The sequence below is a fragment of the Neofelis nebulosa genome, chromosome 11 (genome assembly GCF_028018385.1).
Source record: "Neofelis nebulosa isolate mNeoNeb1 chromosome 11, mNeoNeb1.pri, whole genome shotgun sequence".
In the NCBI taxonomy this organism is placed as follows: domain Eukaryota; kingdom Metazoa; phylum Chordata; class Mammalia; order Carnivora; family Felidae; genus Neofelis; species Neofelis nebulosa.
Window position 1 is genome coordinate 22,012,766 of NC_080792.1, and position 20,197 is coordinate 22,032,962.

At 35.5% G+C, this 20,197-nt stretch overlaps 1 protein-coding gene across 4 annotated transcripts in view; it reads right to left on the reverse strand.

The window, feature by feature from the left end:
* DCC (DCC netrin 1 receptor) overlaps positions 1–20,197 on the reverse strand; it is a 1,139,939-nt gene that overhangs the window by 106,674 nt on the left and 1,013,068 nt on the right. For 3 of the 4 annotated variants that reach the window (XM_058692059.1, XM_058692060.1, XM_058692058.1), the window contains exons 17-20: positions 17,452–17,684; positions 12,565–12,703; positions 7,543–7,650; positions 852–1,046 (exon numbers count right to left, since the gene is read on the reverse strand). In XM_058692059.1, the coding sequence (XP_058548042.1) occupies positions 852–1,046; positions 7,543–7,650; positions 12,565–12,703; positions 17,452–17,684 (675 nt within the window). The remainder of the gene's footprint in view (positions 1–851; positions 1,047–7,542; positions 7,651–12,564; positions 12,704–17,451; positions 17,685–20,197) is intronic. The other variant, XM_058692061.1, reaches the window with a different exon arrangement.

Genomic DNA, 20,197 nt, shown 5'->3' on the forward strand with positions numbered 1-20,197 from the left:
GTACAGACATAATGTGGTCACAGGTTTAAAAGAGAGTACCTGGCTTTAGAACAACACACATCATACCTAAATGTACATCTTTAAATATCAGCTATGAAGCATTCCATTTTTTTTCAATTGCTAAATTACAGAGGCTCTTGAAACCATTTGTCTCCCAGAAAAAATAATACTGTTCTAAAATAGTAAGGACTAACATGAAGTTTATTTTGATGTAGTCACTGTTCTTGGGCCTTACCATTTTTCTTTATGAAGATATAACTATGCTTGAATTGAGTAGCTATTTTTACTCTTGCAAGCATGGGGAGTTTTCTTCTAGTAATCATACTGTAAGATTTTTTTTTCTTGTTGCTACCCTAGGTCTGAAAATAAACACATTCATTTTGTTTGAGATTTTCTGTCTTGCCATATCAACTTTTCTTTTTATATATAAGGATAATAGTTCCTCAAAGAAAACATTTAAAAGGGCAGTAGTATAGCATTCACATAATTCAGTGCTTTTTAATTTTTACTTCCTTACATAAAATGGCAAAAAAGTTTCATTATATTTTGAATAGAACCACTATACATGAAATCAATACAAAATTCCAAAAGGATTGTAAATGAAAAAAAAAAAGTCAAGCTAAATATTCCTGCCTTGTGCCAATGGCAGAAAATGTGATAACAAAATAGACCTTTCTTTGACATGCTGGCTTTCAGCATAAAAATGTACATTTAAATTTATTTTTAATGTCCATTGTAGTCATGCTGCCAACAGACATGGCAAAGACAGTTCCTAACTCAGACTCCATAACTATTTTACAACAATCCCACAGAAAAAGAAAGGCTATACTGTACTAGAAAATGATTCAAACCTTTCAGAGTCCTGAAGAGGATGGGATCAGACAGGGGCCCAACTCCTTTTGCATTTCGTGCTTGAATTCGAAAGTAATACATAGTGTCAAGGTTGAGATCCATGATTTGATGAGTAAGCCGATCACCACTGATTGTTTCCATAACCCAGTCATCAATTGGTATGTTCTTATCCAAGGTATAAAACAAGATGTAAGCTGCATAAATAGATGAATTTAACTTTGTTTAGTATACTGACTGCATGCTATACTTCTGTTTCTAAACACTCATGTTTCCCAAATATAATTTGCAATGATTTTTTTTACATTCACAATCTATAACCTACAGTATTCACTTTGGCAAGTAATGATTTTTTTTGATATTGCAAAGATCAGACAAATAATTGCTTCAATGTACAGAATCTGAAAACTGAATAGACCATTTGAAACAAAAATATCTGCCATATTTAAAAATACAAGGTTTCTGCTGCCTATAAGTCCTGTGCATGGATTCCTGACTGACAGAAACACTGAGATAACAAATGTGTGTTGTTTGTGGTGATACCGTTACGCAGCAATAGACAACAAAATAGGCTAATGGTGACCTTGGCAATCTGCACTCCAGGTGATTTCTGTATTCAAACAAGTTCAGGAATCACTGCTTTAGTTGATATGTGGAATCTGTTTATTTTTGGCATCTGTTGAGATGTTGATGAGCAGATATGAATGTCTTATCATGCAGAGAGCTCAGTAAAAGATGAAAGACCCAGGTAAAGAATTCTGAAAAACTTAGAAAGACTATCTGAAACCTCCTTCTGGTTCATATTAAAATTGAAAGACCATAATTCAAAAGGGATTGTGAAATATCACTGGGCAAAGAAGTTGTTTCTGACTCATTTATAACAACCCCCATGATCAATATCAATACAATCTTCTAATATTTCTTGAGTCAGAATAGTCTCCATTCTTGTCCTGAATAGAAGACTCTGGTATTTTATTTATTTATTTGTTTGTTTGTTTGTTTGCTTGTTTTTAGCTTTTATTATGTGCATGTCTTATCTTTTCAAAGGGATACGAACATTCCTTTAGTTCAGGAGCCATATCCTATATTGCTTTTTATTCTTCAGAGAAACCAATAAAATCAACTTCACATAATAGGTATTGAAACTCAGTTATTGAATGAAATCTTCTGGCCAGTCAGCACATAATGTTTTACATTCATGACATTTAATGCAATTGTAGAGGTATTGTGGGCTGTTGTAAGTGTTCAATGACACTGAAAACTTGGAAAATTGTATTCTCATCTCAGGTCAGCCATATTTATTCCTGATTTTGTTTACTTATCAAATGAGAATAAAATGTTTGCCTTCCTTGTGTTTTGGGGATTTTTTTTTTGTTCGTAAAAAGGATTCAAGTAAGCATTTAAAAATGACAATTCTGGCATCAAATAAGTAGGATTAAGTGTGTAAGCATCAGCTTTTGACAATTCCCAATTTTATTTGAAGTGATTCCCTGATACGTATGGGGAAGTCTTTTTTTTGTAAATTTGAGACCTGAGATGGAGAATAGAAACTTACTGCTACATCATTCTCTAATCATCAACTCTAAATATTGGCCTTAGAGAAACCATATAATTTCATTTGGATGTATGAGTTTGGTGTGGGACTGAAGTCTTAGCATACGGATTTCCACACAGGTTAGAACGAATCCGTTTGTTTCCCAGAACCTCTTTGTACCTATATGTTCATTTCTCTGTGTCCAAGTTTTTTTCTTCATCCTTTTTCTTACTTAAAAAAAGTCATTTTAGAGAGAGAGAGAACATGAATGAGGGAGAGGGGCAGAAAGAAAGAGAGAGAGAGAGACTCTCAAGCAGGCTGCATGCTCAGCGCAGAGCCTGACACAGGGCTTGATCCAACGACCCTGGAATCATGATCTGAGCTGAAATCAAGAGTCAGACGGTCAACTGACTGAGCCAGCCAGGTGCCCCTCTCTTACTTTTTTCTACTTTCTTTTTGTCTCTTACCCACCATAACCGGCCAAATAATGAAAACTATATCCTGTGTTGGGTGATAAGACCTGGGATTGTTAACACAAGTGGGCACTCCTGCTAGAATCACATTTGTCTAAATACATATAAAATGTAACATCATACATCTGTCATTTTGACTAGTTATACAAATAGGTAGTTGTAATTCCAAAAGGAAAGTGTCAGAAAATGTGCAATTCCACCTTTCTCCTCTCTTCTGTCTTTTTCTGTACTTATTCCTACAGACCAATGATTCCTTTCCATGGGTCACCTGCTAAGTATCAGGAAGACCAAGATGATTCCTACTAGCAAGGAGCTCAGCCCAGTATGAGCTCTTCCTCTTTCAAAAACTGATTCTGATAATCATGTATATCAATAGATATATAATGGTGGACTCACTTCTTCCTTCTTTGTGGTAAAAAAAAATACTAAAAAAACAAAAACAAAAATAAAAAAAAAAACACCAGGCTATGGATTCAGGAAGACCTGACTTCAAGGTCTATCATTTCCTGGCTTTGCAACCTTGACCAACTTGCTTAATCTAAGTATGTCTCAATATTCTCATCTGAAAATAAGTTGCTATGAGGTAATGCATTGTAGGAATCTAATATAGGTGGGTATTCATATTATAATAAATATCTTATATATAGTGACTACGTAGTAAATGCTCCATCGATTCATTTTTTTCTCTCCTTCCTTCCTTCCTTTCTTTTTTCTTTTTTTCTTAATATTAGTAAAGCTTAAGGAAGTGTCAAATTTGGAAGAACTAGAACTTTGACTTCAAGTCAAACAATAGATTTAATAGCAATTCAATGATTATTCTACTCAATAAATATTTATTAATTAACTACTAAGTGTCAAGAATATTGCTACTGAAGACAAAGTATTGATCAAAATCTGAAACCTGTTTTTATGGAATTTTCAGCCACGTAATAAGCGTTTAGATTTTTTCCTCCTGATTATATGAGAAGGGGAGGTGGAGGAAGAAGTCAAGATGGCTAAATTTCCAACTTTGCAATGGGGTGAGTCTGAAAATTTTTTAAATGATGGGAGTTAGAATATTTAGACACGTCTGACTGTAATGAGTGCTTAGTGGGGCCACAATCCTGGATGGTCTTACAACCTATTACAGAATATAAGAATGCATTATTTGGCTGGTTATGGTGGGCGGTAGACAAAAAAAAAAGAACAAAAAGAGAAAGAAGGGAGAGAGAGAAGGATTGGGGAATAGCAGGAGGTGCCAATAAAACAGGCAAGTGGAAATGTATAATATGAGGTAGGATATGCATGTTTAGAATTCCTTGGATGGAGATGCAGATTTCAGAGACATGAGTTTGTATTCACCGAAGCCCTGGCTATACTATACACACTTTTTCAGATAAAGTAACAAAGAGAACGAAAAGATCTATTTAAGAAATGGCAAATAAAATGTCTGCTAATAAGACTGAGAAGCTCTAGCCTGAAATTGGAAAGAAAAGTGGGTAGGTGATCTTACAAAAGTCAAGAGGAAAGAGAATTTAAGAAAGAGGAAAACAGGACTAGAACATCAAATGACACACAAAAAAGATAACATAATCTTATCCATTGGATAGTACTGATAAGGAAACAATCTCTGAAGACCTAACTTTTTTTTTTTTTTTTTAACTATGTTGGTCTCTGATGTTAATGTTGGATGCTGCATTTATTTAGATCAATGTTTCAAAACTCTAGCTGTACATTAAAATCACTTGGGGAGCTTTTAAAATATAGCATGCTCAACCCTTTCTCAAATAAATTAAAACATAAATCAGTTGAGAATCACTGATTTGAACCAGTTGAATACTAATAAGCTGGAGCAAAACGTAGTGTAATAGTGAAAAGTATGAACATGAGTTTTAAATCCTAGCTCTGCTACTTCTTGGTTATTTGACTCTGGGAAAGTTATTTCCCCTAGAAATCTCTCGTCTCTTTATTTTGAGGTGGAATAATAGGAAGATGGAATCCCTTATAATACTAAAGTGCTTAGCATGATGCTAAGCATATAATAAATTCTCTCCGTTCTCTCCTGAAAATCTCAGCACAAATTCCTAAGCTGCCAGTTTACAATCAAGGAATCTAGGCATTGGCATTATCTAGATCTCCTTCTTTGTCCTCTTTTTTTGTTTAATCTTTTTGAAGTATATATATTTACAAATTGATGCTCGGTTCTATGCAGAGTACATGAGTAAAGCCACACCCTAGAATGGATTTCAAATGGGAATAATAACAGCTGATTTGTTTTAGTTCTCACGACATCAGAGACGTTTCTCAGCAGTTTATTATTACATTCTACAAAAGAAGTTATATTACTATCCTTATTTTTATGGATGAGAAAGTGACCTTAGGAAAGTTAACTTACCCAGGTATCTCCCTCAGAAGCTTAGGGTCCTAACCACCCTGCTCTACTGCTGTGTGCATGCAAGGACTTGGGAAACAAAAGAAACATAAAGGTAGGATGTGAGCACCTGCTGCCACATCGGCACATACACGCTCTGACACTTTGGAAAAGAGCTCACATTTCCTTTGTACTTTAGAGGAAAACACAGCGTAGTAAATCTGGGCCCTCTGCTATATGGTGTTTTGGATATTTCGGCATCCTGTTTCCTGGAAGTAATTTCACTGAAAGAATCAATATGTATGGAATAGAAACTAAAGGGTTTTGCTCCCTGTTGAGTTGAGTCCAATTATCTCAACTTGATCATAACAATTTTGTTTTAATAAATAAACTAGGCTTTTGACGGTAAAAAGTATTGCCTCCCATACTTTTATCTTACCATTGTGAGAGATTGGATACCGAACATACAACTTTTTTTTTTTAATTTTTAACGTGTATTTATTTTTGAGACAGAGAGAGATAGAGCATGAACGGGGGAGGGTCAGAGAGAGAGGGAGACACAGAATCTGAAACAGGCTCCAGGCTCTGAGCGGTCAGCACAGAGCCCGACGCGGGGCTCGAATTCATGGACTGTGAGATCATGACCTGAGCCGAAGTCGGATGCTTAACCGACTGAGCCACCCAGGCGCCCCAGAACATACAACTTTTAGTAACATATGTGGAGAAGGTTTCTTATACATGCACTGTCGCTTTGGCACACAGAATTTTAGTGCTTAGATTAATTTGCATTTCTTAATATGGAGCAGACTTCCATTTTTTCCCTGAAAAAGCAAAATTAAGCTTCCTTTCAGAGTTGAAAACACATTCCATTGTTTACATTGACTATTTGATGAGATTCATTTCAATAAGAGTGGAGAATTTGGGTAGTATATGACTTATTTTATCCCTTACCAAAAAATATGTACTTTTTCCATCAGAACTTGTTTTTATTTAGACAACTCCTATTCTGTTTTTTTCTTTTTAAGCTTATTATCTATTGATTTACCGTATGCTTATAAATAACTGTTTATAACATAATAAAAAAGTCATCATGTAAACAAATCAAAATCTAAAAAAAGCACTGAAATAGAACCAATGAAAATACATCATAACACTGAGGGGAAACAGAAAGAGAAAATTAGAATGAGCCAGGCTCAGTTTTAGAAAGTCAGGCAGAGTGACAACTCAGCATATAAGATTTTGGGGAGATTTAATATCCCTCTTCTTTTTCTGTATTTGTCAGCTCAAATGAAAATTCTGTTTGCTATTGCACTAAGAGCAATTTCCTAGAGAAAACAAGTCTTCAACTTAAATTTAAATCTCATTTGGAATTTTCACATTATCTTTTCATTTTGGAAAATTCAGAAAGTAACTCACACAAAGTAAGTGTGCCATCTGAACTGTAATTTCCAAGCTTATCTCTGTTATCACAGAATGACTGAATTACTTTGCTAATTTATAATAGTGCTATCCACTTGTATGAAAAAAAAAAGAAGAAAAAGGAGCGACTCTTACATGTGCCTAACCCAATGGTTCAAGTTAATTAGACTATAATGTGCACATTTTTAGTTATACAATATTTTTCATAATAATTATATGCTATGGAGACATCTATTAAAAGCCTAAAGTGATCATTTAAATGCAAAATCCTTGATAGAACTCCATTATATTTTTCATACTAAATTAACATTACAGGCTTCTAATGGATGCTTTAATTAGGCATTGATGTTATCAGCAATATTTGGCAAAATAAAATGTGTCACTGTGAAATATTCATTAAGTTCAATTTCTGTCAGTCAATATTAAGTATTTTATGAACCTTATGATTTAAGTAAGAAGCTAAAAGCTAAAGTGAGGAACTAAAAACCTCTTTTTTATGTGCCATTCAAAAATACATGGTCATTAGGTGTCTTTTGTATTTTATAACTGCCAAACAACCAGCTTCTTGTTAGTCATTTATGCTCAGAGACGTTCCATTAGAAGGTTGTCCTAATGCTCCACAAGATGAAAGACAAAAGGTCTATACTAATTAAAATACACATCCTTCAAGAAGCAACTCAAGTGAAATGTGTGTGTGTGTGTGTGTGTGTGTGTGTGTGTGTGTGCATATTTGTAGGCACCTTTAGAAGAAATTCCATGGTCAGTGGGGGGCAAGAAGAGACAACCAGAAAGCATCAGGGAGTACACTGAAATTCTGGGACAGAAAACAAATACACAAAAGGCATGGACAGTACACACGAGGTAAGCAATCGCAGGGCAAGCAGAGCAATGCTGGGAATGTAAGCAGAGATGCTTACCGGTAATTTTCCCATTGGCTTCCAAGGGAGGCTGCCAACTCACAATGACAGCACGAGGCTTCCCTTCTCGAGTAATGACTGTCAAATCCTTGGGAGCAGAGGTCGGGGCTACGAGAAGAAACAAAGACAAGGCCTTGTCATTGGATGTGAAAGAAAACAGACATTTATGAGACTTCTAATCATGATGTTGACACTCAGAATCCGTCGTGCAGTATATCATGTTTATCCTACCAGTTTCGATTTATTTCAAGTGTTTTAATTAAACAAGCAAACAAAAATACAGAAATTAATGTTTTTTCCATGGAAGTCAAATGACTTCCAAAGGTGTGAATATGGAAAAGAGAACAGAGTATGTGTGAATACAGAGAAGAAAAGTATAACGGATATTTCCAAGTGAGCACCACACTAAACATTTAAGAATTATTATAAGAACAAAGAAATGTACACATACTTAGTGAGACTGATGGCTACCTGTGTCCAAGAGACAGAATTCTGTACCAACTGTAGGATTTATAAATACAAATGTCACCTAATTCTATATTTTCTTAAAAGCAAGAAGAAGAAAAAAGAAAAGAATGTACTTAAATGCATTAAGATGTTTTAACCATCTTGCCTAGGTAAACATACTAGGTTATCTCCTAACAAGAAGGCAAAAAAAATATTTGAAAATAGAAGAGGTATGGAATCTATGAAGGTCTTAGTATCAGCCTGGCGTGGAATAGGAAGGCACGAAACTCTGTCTTTCTTAGAGTTACTTTTCCTACATGTTGTTGAGGGGGGGCAGAATTTATCACCCCAAAATATGCCTCTTTGGCCTAAAGACTATTTTAGGCTGATTATTTCAAGACCACAATAGACATTGGAAAAGCTCTGCAAATTTAGTAGATGTTACCCTTTTATAAGAGAAATTTTATTTATAAGAGTGTCTCCCTCTAGGTACCAAGAAGGGAATGACAAAATCTCTAGAAACTTTTATTAAGGAGAAGGTAGGAACTTAATTCTGCATTACAATGACACTCTTGTTTCTTGTGATTTGCCTGAAAACCTCCCATAACTGGCTTCCCACCCCACAACATACTCTTTTGTTTTTAGTTGGAGATTGTATATAAGGTGACGGCTTGGGACATTTTAGGGAGTAACACAGTTTTCCTGGGTATCCTCCATGTATACAGGAGGTATACATGTTTTTAAACTCCTGTTTGTTTTTCTCCTATTAATCTGTCTTTTATTATGGAGGAGTCTCAGCCAAAGACCTAGAAGAATAAAAGGAAAATTATTTTCCTCTCACATTGTGCTCAACAAAATTTTGAATATATTTTATTTTATTTTTAACGTTTATTTTTTTTATTTTTGAGACAGAAGGAGACAGAGCATGGGGGGAGGGTCAGAGAGAGAGGGAGACACAGAATCTGAAGCAGGCTCCAGGCCCTGAGCTGTCAGCACAGAGCCCAATGGGCTCGAACTCACGGGCCGGCGCAAGATCATGACCTGAGCCGAAGTCGGACGCTTAACCTACTGGACCACCAAGGCGCCCCTGAATATATTTTAAAGGTGGCAGTACACTGGCCAAGCCAGTCCAGTATCTTCCAGGCTTCTTTAGACCTGCTTTTTCACTGTCTATGCTTTGAAATGCAGTGAGTTTTCCTTCTAGGCAATGCACAATGCTCCAAGTCGATTATTGATAGTCTCTTTTAGTCACACTCAGTTTGACCTGGGAAATTTCGGAACATATCTTAAGTTCTATGAATGGGTTCTAGAGGTATTTCCAGATCTCTGCATAAGAATGCTTGCGTACTACAAGAGAGGTACAGTTTGGTCCTAATTCTGGATTCTTCGCTTTTACCATTCTCTTTGGCTCTTCTGTTGGCCCTGTCGTGGGGAATGTGAGTTACTGTACTTCCAGTTTCTCTTCCCGAATATAATTTCAAGAGAAGGAGACACTAAACATTTACATCTAGCATAACATTTATTTCCAATGCCCTAGTTCTCACAGCCACTAGTATTCCAGGTTAACCAAAGCTGCACCTTATCATAATATCCTGACAAGGTACTTAATATATTTAAATTAAAAAAAATGAAAACAGGAAGAGAGTACATAGGTCTAGTGTAGTTGAACCCTGAGGAAAGAAACTACATATGTATATGGTTTAATGAACCAAGAATGAGGCCATTCTTGCCAGAAAAGTTCTGTTACAGCAAAATATCAAAGAGGCAATACTCTCTTAAAGATGGATTAGTCTCATAAAGAGTTCATTGAAGATATTTTCTAAGCCAGAGATAGGAAGGTAACATATAGTCACAAATTGACTTAGAGTATTATACCAAGCATAATAAGGAATTTTCTGATGATGGAAGCAATTAAAAGATCTGTCTTTCTAACTACTCAGAATAGTGTGTGTTTTCTTAACTGGGTTAAAACTCAACTTGATGGCTATTTAGAAAACAGTTAAATGGTGATGATTAGACTGCTTTACTGAATCTGTTACTATTTTCAAAAAAGATAAAAATGACTTCAACTTTACCTAACAAAATAATACACTGAAGAGGTGGTTATTTTTCAAAAAAAAAAAAAACAAAAAACAAAAAACAAAAAAACCAAAAAAACAAAAAAACCAACCCAATAAAACTTTTCTAACAGCCAATCTATTTCAGGTGTTGTACAAGTTTTTCTTTTTCCTCAAGCCATGTGAATGTTGGTGAATAGCGATTCTGGTATTGCAATCAAGAGCTTAAATGTTTAGGATTATCATATAAGCTGCACACTGTTTGGACAGGAATGTGGCTCTAACAACTTCAGGGATGTGTACTGAATCCAGCAGAACGTCTCTGGTCTGTTCCTCTCCAATCTCACAGGTTCCGCCCAGAGGAGACCTTTTAGAAATTCTTCACTGACTACCAATCTTCTTTGGATTAAATGTAAATAAATAACAAATAATAAATACCAGGCCCTGATATTTACACTTCACTTTCTTTTACAGCCTCATTTCCCCTTGTTGCCCCCTGAATCTTGTGGTCCAGTCACTCTGAACCACTCACAAGTGTCTCAAGAAGACATCTTTCTGATACTTGCTCATGTATTTTTGTACATGCTGCTCCTTTCCTTGGAAGTTCCTGGAATAGGTACCTGATGATCCTCCCTGGCCATAGTTCAATTATTATTTCTTTTGTGAAACTCTCATTTATTTCTCTAGACAGAATTTATATTTGGCTCTGTTTGTTCAGATTCTAACTTGCCCAACACTCTATGGTTGTATTTCTTATATTATTTCAGTTTATTTTTTTGCATTATTTCATTATTTCAGATGTCCTTCCAATTATTTATATTTTACTTAACTAGAATAAAATTGAGGATTTATCACCTGGACAGAATGAAATGTTTTATTTCAAGGATTTACCAACCACTCTTACCCTTGTCATAAACAATTCCAGCACAAGAACATAACTATGTGGCCCTATACAGTCTTTAATGTTACTATAGAATTAGAAGCAAACGTAGTGTTATTTCATTCAGTTCATTTCCTTCTCACAGTTCTAAAGGTCTGAAGACACTTGTGAATTATTTCTTGCTTCTCATCATCACCCAGAGATCTCATCCACATGCTATTTACACTTTTGTCCAGATCATTATCTGTTTTGACAATCACCCTGCCTAAAACCACTCTCTAGCAGTTAATATCTTTTTGTCAGAAATGGGTCTCACTGCTAGTACCCCTACAAGGCTATGCAGCTGATGAAAAATCAAGAGAATACATTTATCAATTCAGATTTTAGGGTGCATTTTATGAAAGGGAAAAATGAATGAATTTGCTTGCTTTAAGAGGAAATTACTACTCCTTCTCTTTCATTCAGGGAAGACCTAATGTCTTACTGGTTTATGTTTAACTCCTTTCATTTCCTTTTAAGTAAAAAGGAAGAGCAGGGCCTTTATTCTCCCCATGGTACATAATTCATTCAGCATGTCTCATTCTTCCTTTGAAGCTGTGAACATTGGCATCTAGGGCAGAATTCTAGGAGAAAGAGTTAATATACGTAAACATGTAAAACAGAAGAAGATGAAAAAAAAAAAAGAAGGATGTTGAAATTAAATCCGACAAACTAGAAAACTTCTTATAGAAAGAAGTATCCACAAAAATGTAACAATATTAACAGCAGACTCTCTGAGTTAAAGTAGTAGCTTGGAATAAGGGTCACAATTGCAATGCCACGGGACAAATTCTAATGGAAAAAGAAATTCAACTTACCTGAGAGTTTTATTGGTACAGCTTTATTTTTAATTTGGAAATGTGTGGTGTAGTTTACCCCTAACTAGAATACCATGAAGCCAATCCAAAAGCATGTTGATTCCCTGTTCTTCAGATGTTGGATTTCTGTGAACTATAAAAGCCAAGTGTACTGCATGTCTGTTAAGGTTATGAATTCAACGTTTATGATCCATAGTAAATGTGACTGGTAAAAATTTACAGTGAGTTACATTTTCCTGCAATTTGAACTATTTCAAATTGCATGAAGGTTTTTCCATTGTGTTGTCACACATGGACATAACCACAAGGAAACTTCTTCCCATACCCAGTTGTGGTTATTTATGGTAAACATTACAATGTGATCATGGCTGTAATGCAATGTTTTATTTTGTATCTAATTTCTTTCCAAAAAAGTAAATGCCCACCATGACTACTAATCAAAGACTCAAGTGTTTTGGACAGAGTTCAGTGCATGGATTTCTGCTTTCACTTAAAGGAATTGAGAAAAAAGATTTATATTCATTTAGATCCCTGGAGTTAACACCCAGATTAAAACCAGATTATTCAATATATTGAGGACTCATTTTCTTCTTTTGTAGAGTGGAGAGGATAATACTAGATATGAGAGTACTTTGAACTACAAAGAATAAACTATTTCCTGCGGGACGAGGTGGGACTTAGACATCATAGTGCACATATATTCTGATACCCACAAAACCTGGGAAATACCGTTACCAAATGCCAAGAGTCAAAATTTCGAAGCAAGCCTTTCTTCACATACCTGCTTCATATGTGGTGGCGTGGGCAGTCATGCTCCATGTGCTTGACCTTCTGTTTTTTGTTACCATGACCGAGAACTCATACATCGTGTTGGGTTTGAGGCCTGTTGCTGTGTAACTCAGAGATGTTGTGTCTTCTGACTGTACAAGTGGGACATAAGCAAAGAGAAAAAAGATGAACTCTATCAACTTGGTAAATCAAAACATGTACAGAGACTACCAAATAACCAAAAAAGAGTCTATTTCCAAACAGCATAAAAGCTGTGACACAGAACTGGCTCTACTTCCCTTCTGTCAACCAGTTTACACTGGCTGATTATATATCTAAAACACGGTGGATAAAATCAGATGTGACGTTGTCCAGAGGGGCGGCCAGCTGATCGATTTTCCAAGGAGGGCAATAACCAGGAGGGCAAAAACTGTCAGGACCAGTTCTGTTTGCTTCTCAGTTCCGTTTTTAAGGCAATCTTCACTGACTTTAACTGTAATTTGTTTGTAATAATCAAAATCTTTTTTTTCCAGAAATTTTAATTTATGTAGTTTAAGTAGCTCATCATGATTGTTTTTCACAGTAATAAAATTAGTTTTTAGAGTTCTACTACTTGTGATTTAAAAAAAAATCTTTAGAGGACAAACTTTTAGTGATCCCAGAATCTATTTTAGTATTATAAAGAAAAAAGACAAAAGCGATGTTGTATTATGTGGTTTTCTTTTGTTCAGTGTTCACATTAAACACACATTTAAGTATGGTCACTGGAGCAACTGATTAGGAAGGGAATGACAAATTGGGTAAGTATTAAAAGATTATATTAGTGTTAATATTATTTGTCTCTTGAAACCATTCTTTTTCAATTAAATACCAGGTTAAAGATATTTTAGTAGAAAGTAAATTATCTATTTTTATTGCTTACTCAAGAAATCAGGATGGTAATGAAAAAAAAATACGTTAATCTTCCAGGTTAATGCATATTTTCCACATGATCAGGCAAATTCAGCCCATTTATGCCTCTATGATACTTACAAGTATCAGGTTATGCTTGGTATTTAAATCTTGACCCTCCTCCAAAGTTTCATATTTATTTTTACTTTTATATTCACTACCTTTGTTATATATCTATGTCTAGAAAATCAAGGAAAGATCTTTTTCCCCACCTATGTCACACCTATCTCCTCCCATACTACTGTAGTGTGGTATATCTTTTTTATTGTACTATGAATCCTTAGATTATAGCTATGAAAATCCTACATTTCATTACAAAACCAAATAAATATTTAACTGTACTAATAACATTTTGATGATGTGCCCATCCATCCTATTAAAGTGATAACCTCATAAACATCTATCAGAAGCTCTTCTTTAAAAAAGCTATAAAAACGTGGGCCCTAAGTAAATGTAAAAATACATTGTAGACTCAGGAAGATGGAATCCCATCAAATAAAACACAACATAGGCAGCTAGTATCTGACATGCTGAAATATAACTTCCAATCCTGTCTTCTTCACTATCATGAACACTTCTAAGTCTTACAAATGGAAATAAGGGGAGAAATGGGATGAGGATGATGAAATACTTCAGTTAGGACAAAAGGATCATAATTTTTATAAAACTAGTCTCTCTGACAATAAAAATCACTGGTGTTTGGGAGACCACTAAGTAATATTGTCCTTGTTTGCGTTTTAGAATGACATACTTGCATTCTGTAAATACCATGAATTCACTGTTTTCTAGGGAACTTCATGGAAGGTCATTGCTCAGAATAAATCATTAGCCTAGAAGTACTTTGGAAATTCACGGTCAGCTATTTTTGTCAGCATAGACTACCCAGGTACTACCTCTCTGAGCCTCAGTTTGCTCATCCATAAAATGGAGATAACTGTAGCACTGACCTCCTGGCATTATTTAAAGTGTAAAGTAAAACATAGTATCCAACCCAGGGAAGCTTTAGATAAATGTTAGCTACAGTATTTCATGCATTGTCTAATGTGATATTTAACTTTACAAATGCATTAGGTTCCCTATTGGGAGGGATATCTTGAGGGTGAAACTGAGTCTTGAAAAACTCTGTACCTTCTGTAATCCCCATGTTATATCTGGTAAGCACTGGTCAATACTCAATGAATGGGTTTTGAATAGAAATTTGTATAAAACATCATGTAATTAATCATTTTAGTAGAAACTAAATTACAGAACATTGTTCCTTCTGATAAGGAAAATCAAAACAGAGTTTTAGACAATCAAAATATAAATGTCTGGATTATGGCTTGATATGGGATTACATGAAATAGAAGGGTACTCCCGTGGAGATAGCCTAGAATAATGCCATAAGGTCATGCAAGCTCTAGCTGTAGTTTCATGGGAAATTGTTTTTCAAGTTATACAACCTATCTGTGTTTTCATAAAGGGATCTACATACATGCTTAATTATGGAGAAGCTTATTTTTTTTACAGTAGGTGTGAATAATCTAGTCATGTAGATGACACTGAGATTGAGTAAATTCAGTGACATGACAGGACACAGCAAAACCAATGCTTGTGCCCGTGGCATCTGACTCCACGTACTGATTTTTCTCCCTGTATCTTGTGCATGCTCTGCCTACCTTCTAAAGCTGTACTGGGGAGTGAAATGAAGTAATGGGCAGGAAAGTAGTTTGAAAAGCTCACAATGTAAAATCAAAGCATTCCATTACCATTATTTGTAAAACTTAAGTTTATTGTACTACTTTCTAGGGGATGAGATATGTTCTGTATTTATCTTTGCTACCCAACGTACTCCACTCTGTCCTCTAACTCTCTTTTTCACAGGGTGTAGATGTAGAGCATGGGTGCGTAAGAAGGGGGACAGAATGTTAGTAACTAAAAGCCTTAGGTCAGGGAAGATGGTGGGAAGAGGAACATTTGAAATCTTTGTTTTCTATTCCCAGATATCAATCCATGAGAGAAATCAGCCTCCACTTACAAAATAGCTTTTGGGTTGAGTCTGACTTTGCAGGCATTCTTTGTGAGACTCAATAATTCTGTGTCTGCTGTATTAACTATTCAACTGAAATAATTTGCCTCCAGAAATTTTGGAACTTAAGCCATTATGCAGAGAACAATCATTGTCCCTCAGAACATTTCACATACTGGCAAAGTACCCATTGCCATTCTGTGAAATGAAGGTATCGAGAAAGTACAGCCATTATGGACATAAAAATTTTAAGGTAGTCTTTTAAAAGCAAACTTAGAATCGGGCAATCTGTATATAAAGAGAGACTTAAAAAAATGTTCTCATGTATTTCATTGGTTGTCCTATCTGATAATGTTATCTTTATTTATAGTTCTGCTGAGTCTTAAATCTAATACTGCAAGGAGATGGATAGGGTACTTACAACATATGTTATATCAATGATACTATTTGGACTTGCCTGGAGAGTGTTTCCAAATACCTGACCTAGCAGGGCAGCAGTAACAAAGAAAGCTTTTTAAAATGGTTTCACCTAAAAACTGATATATGATGAAATGTGAGTTTTATGCTACTTAAAATTTCAAAGAGACTAGAAGGAGATCCAGCATGGCTACAGGAAGAGAGAGGCAGATTTAGAATATTATTGGTGGGATTTTGCTTTATCTCCAGGTTCTTTAGAGTCTGACACTCCCAAAGGATACTGTCATCCCTGAAATCACCACTGGCTAGAGGCAGGATTAAGCAAGATGGCAGTTTAGTGGAAAGAACACTGGATAAAATATCAGGAGGTTCAAATTCTGAGAGCTATTGCAGTAGAGTGGTAAAGAGAAGGCACCTAAGGGTCATATGAAGAAGCAGGAGGACCAGGATTGAACTATTGGTTCCTTGGTTATTTGGTTATTGGGCACCATGTATGATCTTATTTTTAAAGCTACCTTCTTGATCCCAAGTCCTCATCTTGTAAAGCTTTATATTTTAAAGGAGCATTCATATATTATCTCACATGAGTAGCTTATGAATTCTTTGAAGTGTAGCAATGGAATTGAGTGTCTCACTCATTGCAAAGTTATAAATAATACGTTAAGTAGCAACAACTAAGCTGTGTTTAACTGCCTCTATAATCTAGTGCAGTTCTAGGTGCACAGTAGGTACCTGATAGTCACCTGTTGTTTTTCTCATTTGTGTCTATATTTTGTGTACTGTTTGTATATACTAATATTGTGGCAGGCTTAGGAGGTAACAAAGTTGTGCCCGTATGTAACTATTTGTTGGAGCTAGGCCGGCTAACAGAGATTTAAAAGTAGTGAAGAAAATGCCTCAAATATCTATCTCTACAGAGCTCTTAACGGAGTTATGGGATGAGTCAGTGAAAGGGGTTGGTCTCATTCATATTAGTCAAAGGGGAGTGTGCACTGTGGTTTTCTTTACCACATGAGGGTGTTTCAAGGCTAACTGAGGAAGTAGATGCCAATGGCTTCGAGTGCTTTCTAAAGACCTTATTACAAAATCTTCTGTGTTCCCAGTCATATTCGTTGTCAAATGAGTCTCTGTAGCATTAATAGGGTTGCCTTTGGTGTCAATCTAGAGTCCAAATAAAAAGAAAGACACCAAAATCTATCCAGAAAACTAATGTGGAGCCCTGCTATTTTCAAAGAAAAATGGCAATCCCCTGTACAGAATCAAATTATTTATACAGACGCAGCATCTGGTGGAACTCAAATAACATTTTGCATTTCTTAATGTTTTTCTACCTTGCCTTAGAATTGTTTCCTAAGATACAATTATTCCCATTCTAATTTTAGATATTGAGTTATTAAAATGCCTTGTCTTCCACTTAGTGCCACTGTAGCAAAATGACTCATGACAGCCCAGGAAGCATTTAAAACAATGTATTAAGCAAATGACAGTTCACTTCAAATTTTACTCTATCAATTAGAACTTCACCTTGTATTTCGCATTCGCAGAAAAGCTGGTCCTCCACCGGACAGTGTAAAGTCGCACTTCAGATGTTTTTTGGTTCTTAGGGACAGAGTTGTCTGCCCAGCTGACCCTCACAGCATCGTGGGTAAGAGCCACAGCCTGTACACCTACTGGTGGGAGCATGGGGGTGGAGACATCTGGGACCGAGGTGGGGAAATCATCAAGCAAAGGATAATAATCAACTGGGTCAGTGGGATCTGGGTTTAAAAACCCGCCAAATGAAACAAACAAATAAATACATAAATAAAAGAGTTAAAAAAATAAATATCAGTGGTAACACATCACAATGAGTTAAATGCATGGCAATAATGATGAAAGGGAACATGAGAAGAACAGAAAAAAATACAATTAATTCAATCGGAAAACTCATTAGAAACAGTATTGCTATATTATAAAAATAACTGACTATTTTCTATAATTCACTCATTTCCTTACAGTGGTTTTATCAACTCCACTTTTGGTGGTCACTTCTAGTTATATATTTTAAAAGTCCATTTTTTCTTGGAGTGTTGCACATTGCTTCTTAAAATGTTTAGCATAGAACTTAACAGTTTTATAAATACACAGATAAAATAACAAGATCCAAAGGAGCGTTTGGTTTATTTCCTGCTGTAAAGGAAATAAATGCCTATCTAATACCTGTTTGCTTATGTTTGTTTATTTTTCTCCCTTTCTAACTTGATTTGGTTTCCCTAATGCTTTCATTACTGCTTAGCTTATATCTGCATAAGTATTGTTTAAGCAAGAAACAAACAATAAAGACCAAAGGACCCTGCAGTCCTTAGCACTCTGTCTATGGCTATGATTGCATAAAACTAAACTGGCCAAGTCCATGGTCCACATGGTCCAATGATATGTTTGATAACTAGGTTTCTTGTAGCACTTGGTACAGCAGGTTTTCTCAGATGGAAATCCTTAAAGAAAGCATGGAAGTGTCCGTTTTACCCACATTCTCACAGAGTAATTAGATAAGTTTTTAGACTTTTAAGGCATACCTAGATTCTATATTTCTTGTTCCAAAGTGTCAGGTTCCACGGAAAGACTTTATGTTATTGACGGGGAGACAGAACGAACTGTGTGAGATACACACATGCTTTGATCCATTAACATAATCAGAACCTGCATAATGCTGTGTGTGGTTTTATAAAATCCTCTAGAAAAATGTTGTACTCTTTTTACGCTGGGGGTATCAGAATCAGAGGAGCTTATTTTCTGACTGTAGTAAGGGTCCAATTTTGAGTCTTTGATTTTATACCTAGGACTTTTACATTTTTGAAATTTCACCTTTAAATCATGTAATATTGTATTCTCACTAAGAAAAAAGAGCCTTCAGGCTGGGCCTATGATGACCTGGTAAAATGTGGAATATCTGAAGCAGTATACATACAGAGCTTATATTTTTAAATAGCCTAGTTCCAAGCACAGCAGCTGCTGGCTGGTTTTGTTGATTACTTCACTTTGTCCACTGTATTTCAAATGCCTATCCCCTACTCATTGCTCTGTTTTCCAATGAATTATTTAGTAGTTTACTGGGCTGTGGTCTTTGGAGCAAAATATAAAACCCGAAAACAAAAACAGAACAAAAGGAAAGGGAAAAAAAAGAGAAAGAGAGAGAAAGAAAAATGTGTGTTTAAAATTTAATGACAGAGCCCAGGCTTTCCATATTTCCTTTGATGTGTCTTTTTATTAAGGGCTCCTTTAAACCCAAATGGATTTATGAAATGATGAAAGGGGAGCTGAAGAGCATCAAGGAGGATCCTGATCAGTCATCAGGTTGGTGCCCTGGTGGCAGGTGTTTTGGCCAAACTCAGGCTGGTGCTGCCTCACTTGTTTCCATTCTTAGCCGACTTTCCAAGAAGAAGGTTATACACACAGGAAGACTGCTCTGAATCACAAACTTCTTTGTTGACCGACCGATATAATGTGTTATACCTGATTTGTTGTTTCTTTGCTTAATCTGGCTCTTAAACCTATATGAATAATAATAATCTTCCACAGGTGCCATATATGAGGTTTTGAAAAGTAGCAATTCTACTAAAAGAAATGTTAGCATTCAGCCTGGCTGTTTTTGGATTGTAGAATACTATATTTTTCATGACTTGTGGAGTTTCTTGGAGTCTCAGTTCCAGAATGCGTTCCCTAAATTTCAAGTAATGTTGTTTATTGGTATTTATCTATGGACTTACATAATTTAAGAATTTCTATCTCTGGCCAAGTTTTTCTTGACTTTTTTAAGGCAATTTGTTTTCGGGCATGGCTTGTCACTTATCTCCTTTAAGTTGGAAATTTGTACCATCAAATACAAGAGCCACTAATTACATGGGCAATTTAAGTTTGAATTAATTAAAATTAAATACAATTAAAAAATCACTTCTGTTGCACTAGCCAATTTTAAGTGTTCCATGGCCATAGAAGCCAATCTATCATCTTGGATAGTATAGGTATGGAAATTTTCCAATAAAGCAGAATGTTCTAGTGGATGGCAAGCCCTACACTAAACACATAAATGCCACATACACTGCTAATTATCTTTCTCTCAGGAGAGAAACTGCTTGAGTAGTTAAGTTAAAAATATTCTTTTGTTGCTGAACAACTTTTTCCAGTTTTCAGGTGCCTTATATGCTACTGATTTGCAGTGGTTATATTCAAGAGTAAAAACTAAATAAATCAAAAATTAAAAGGGCAAAACATAGCCTCAAAACTTTTGCTA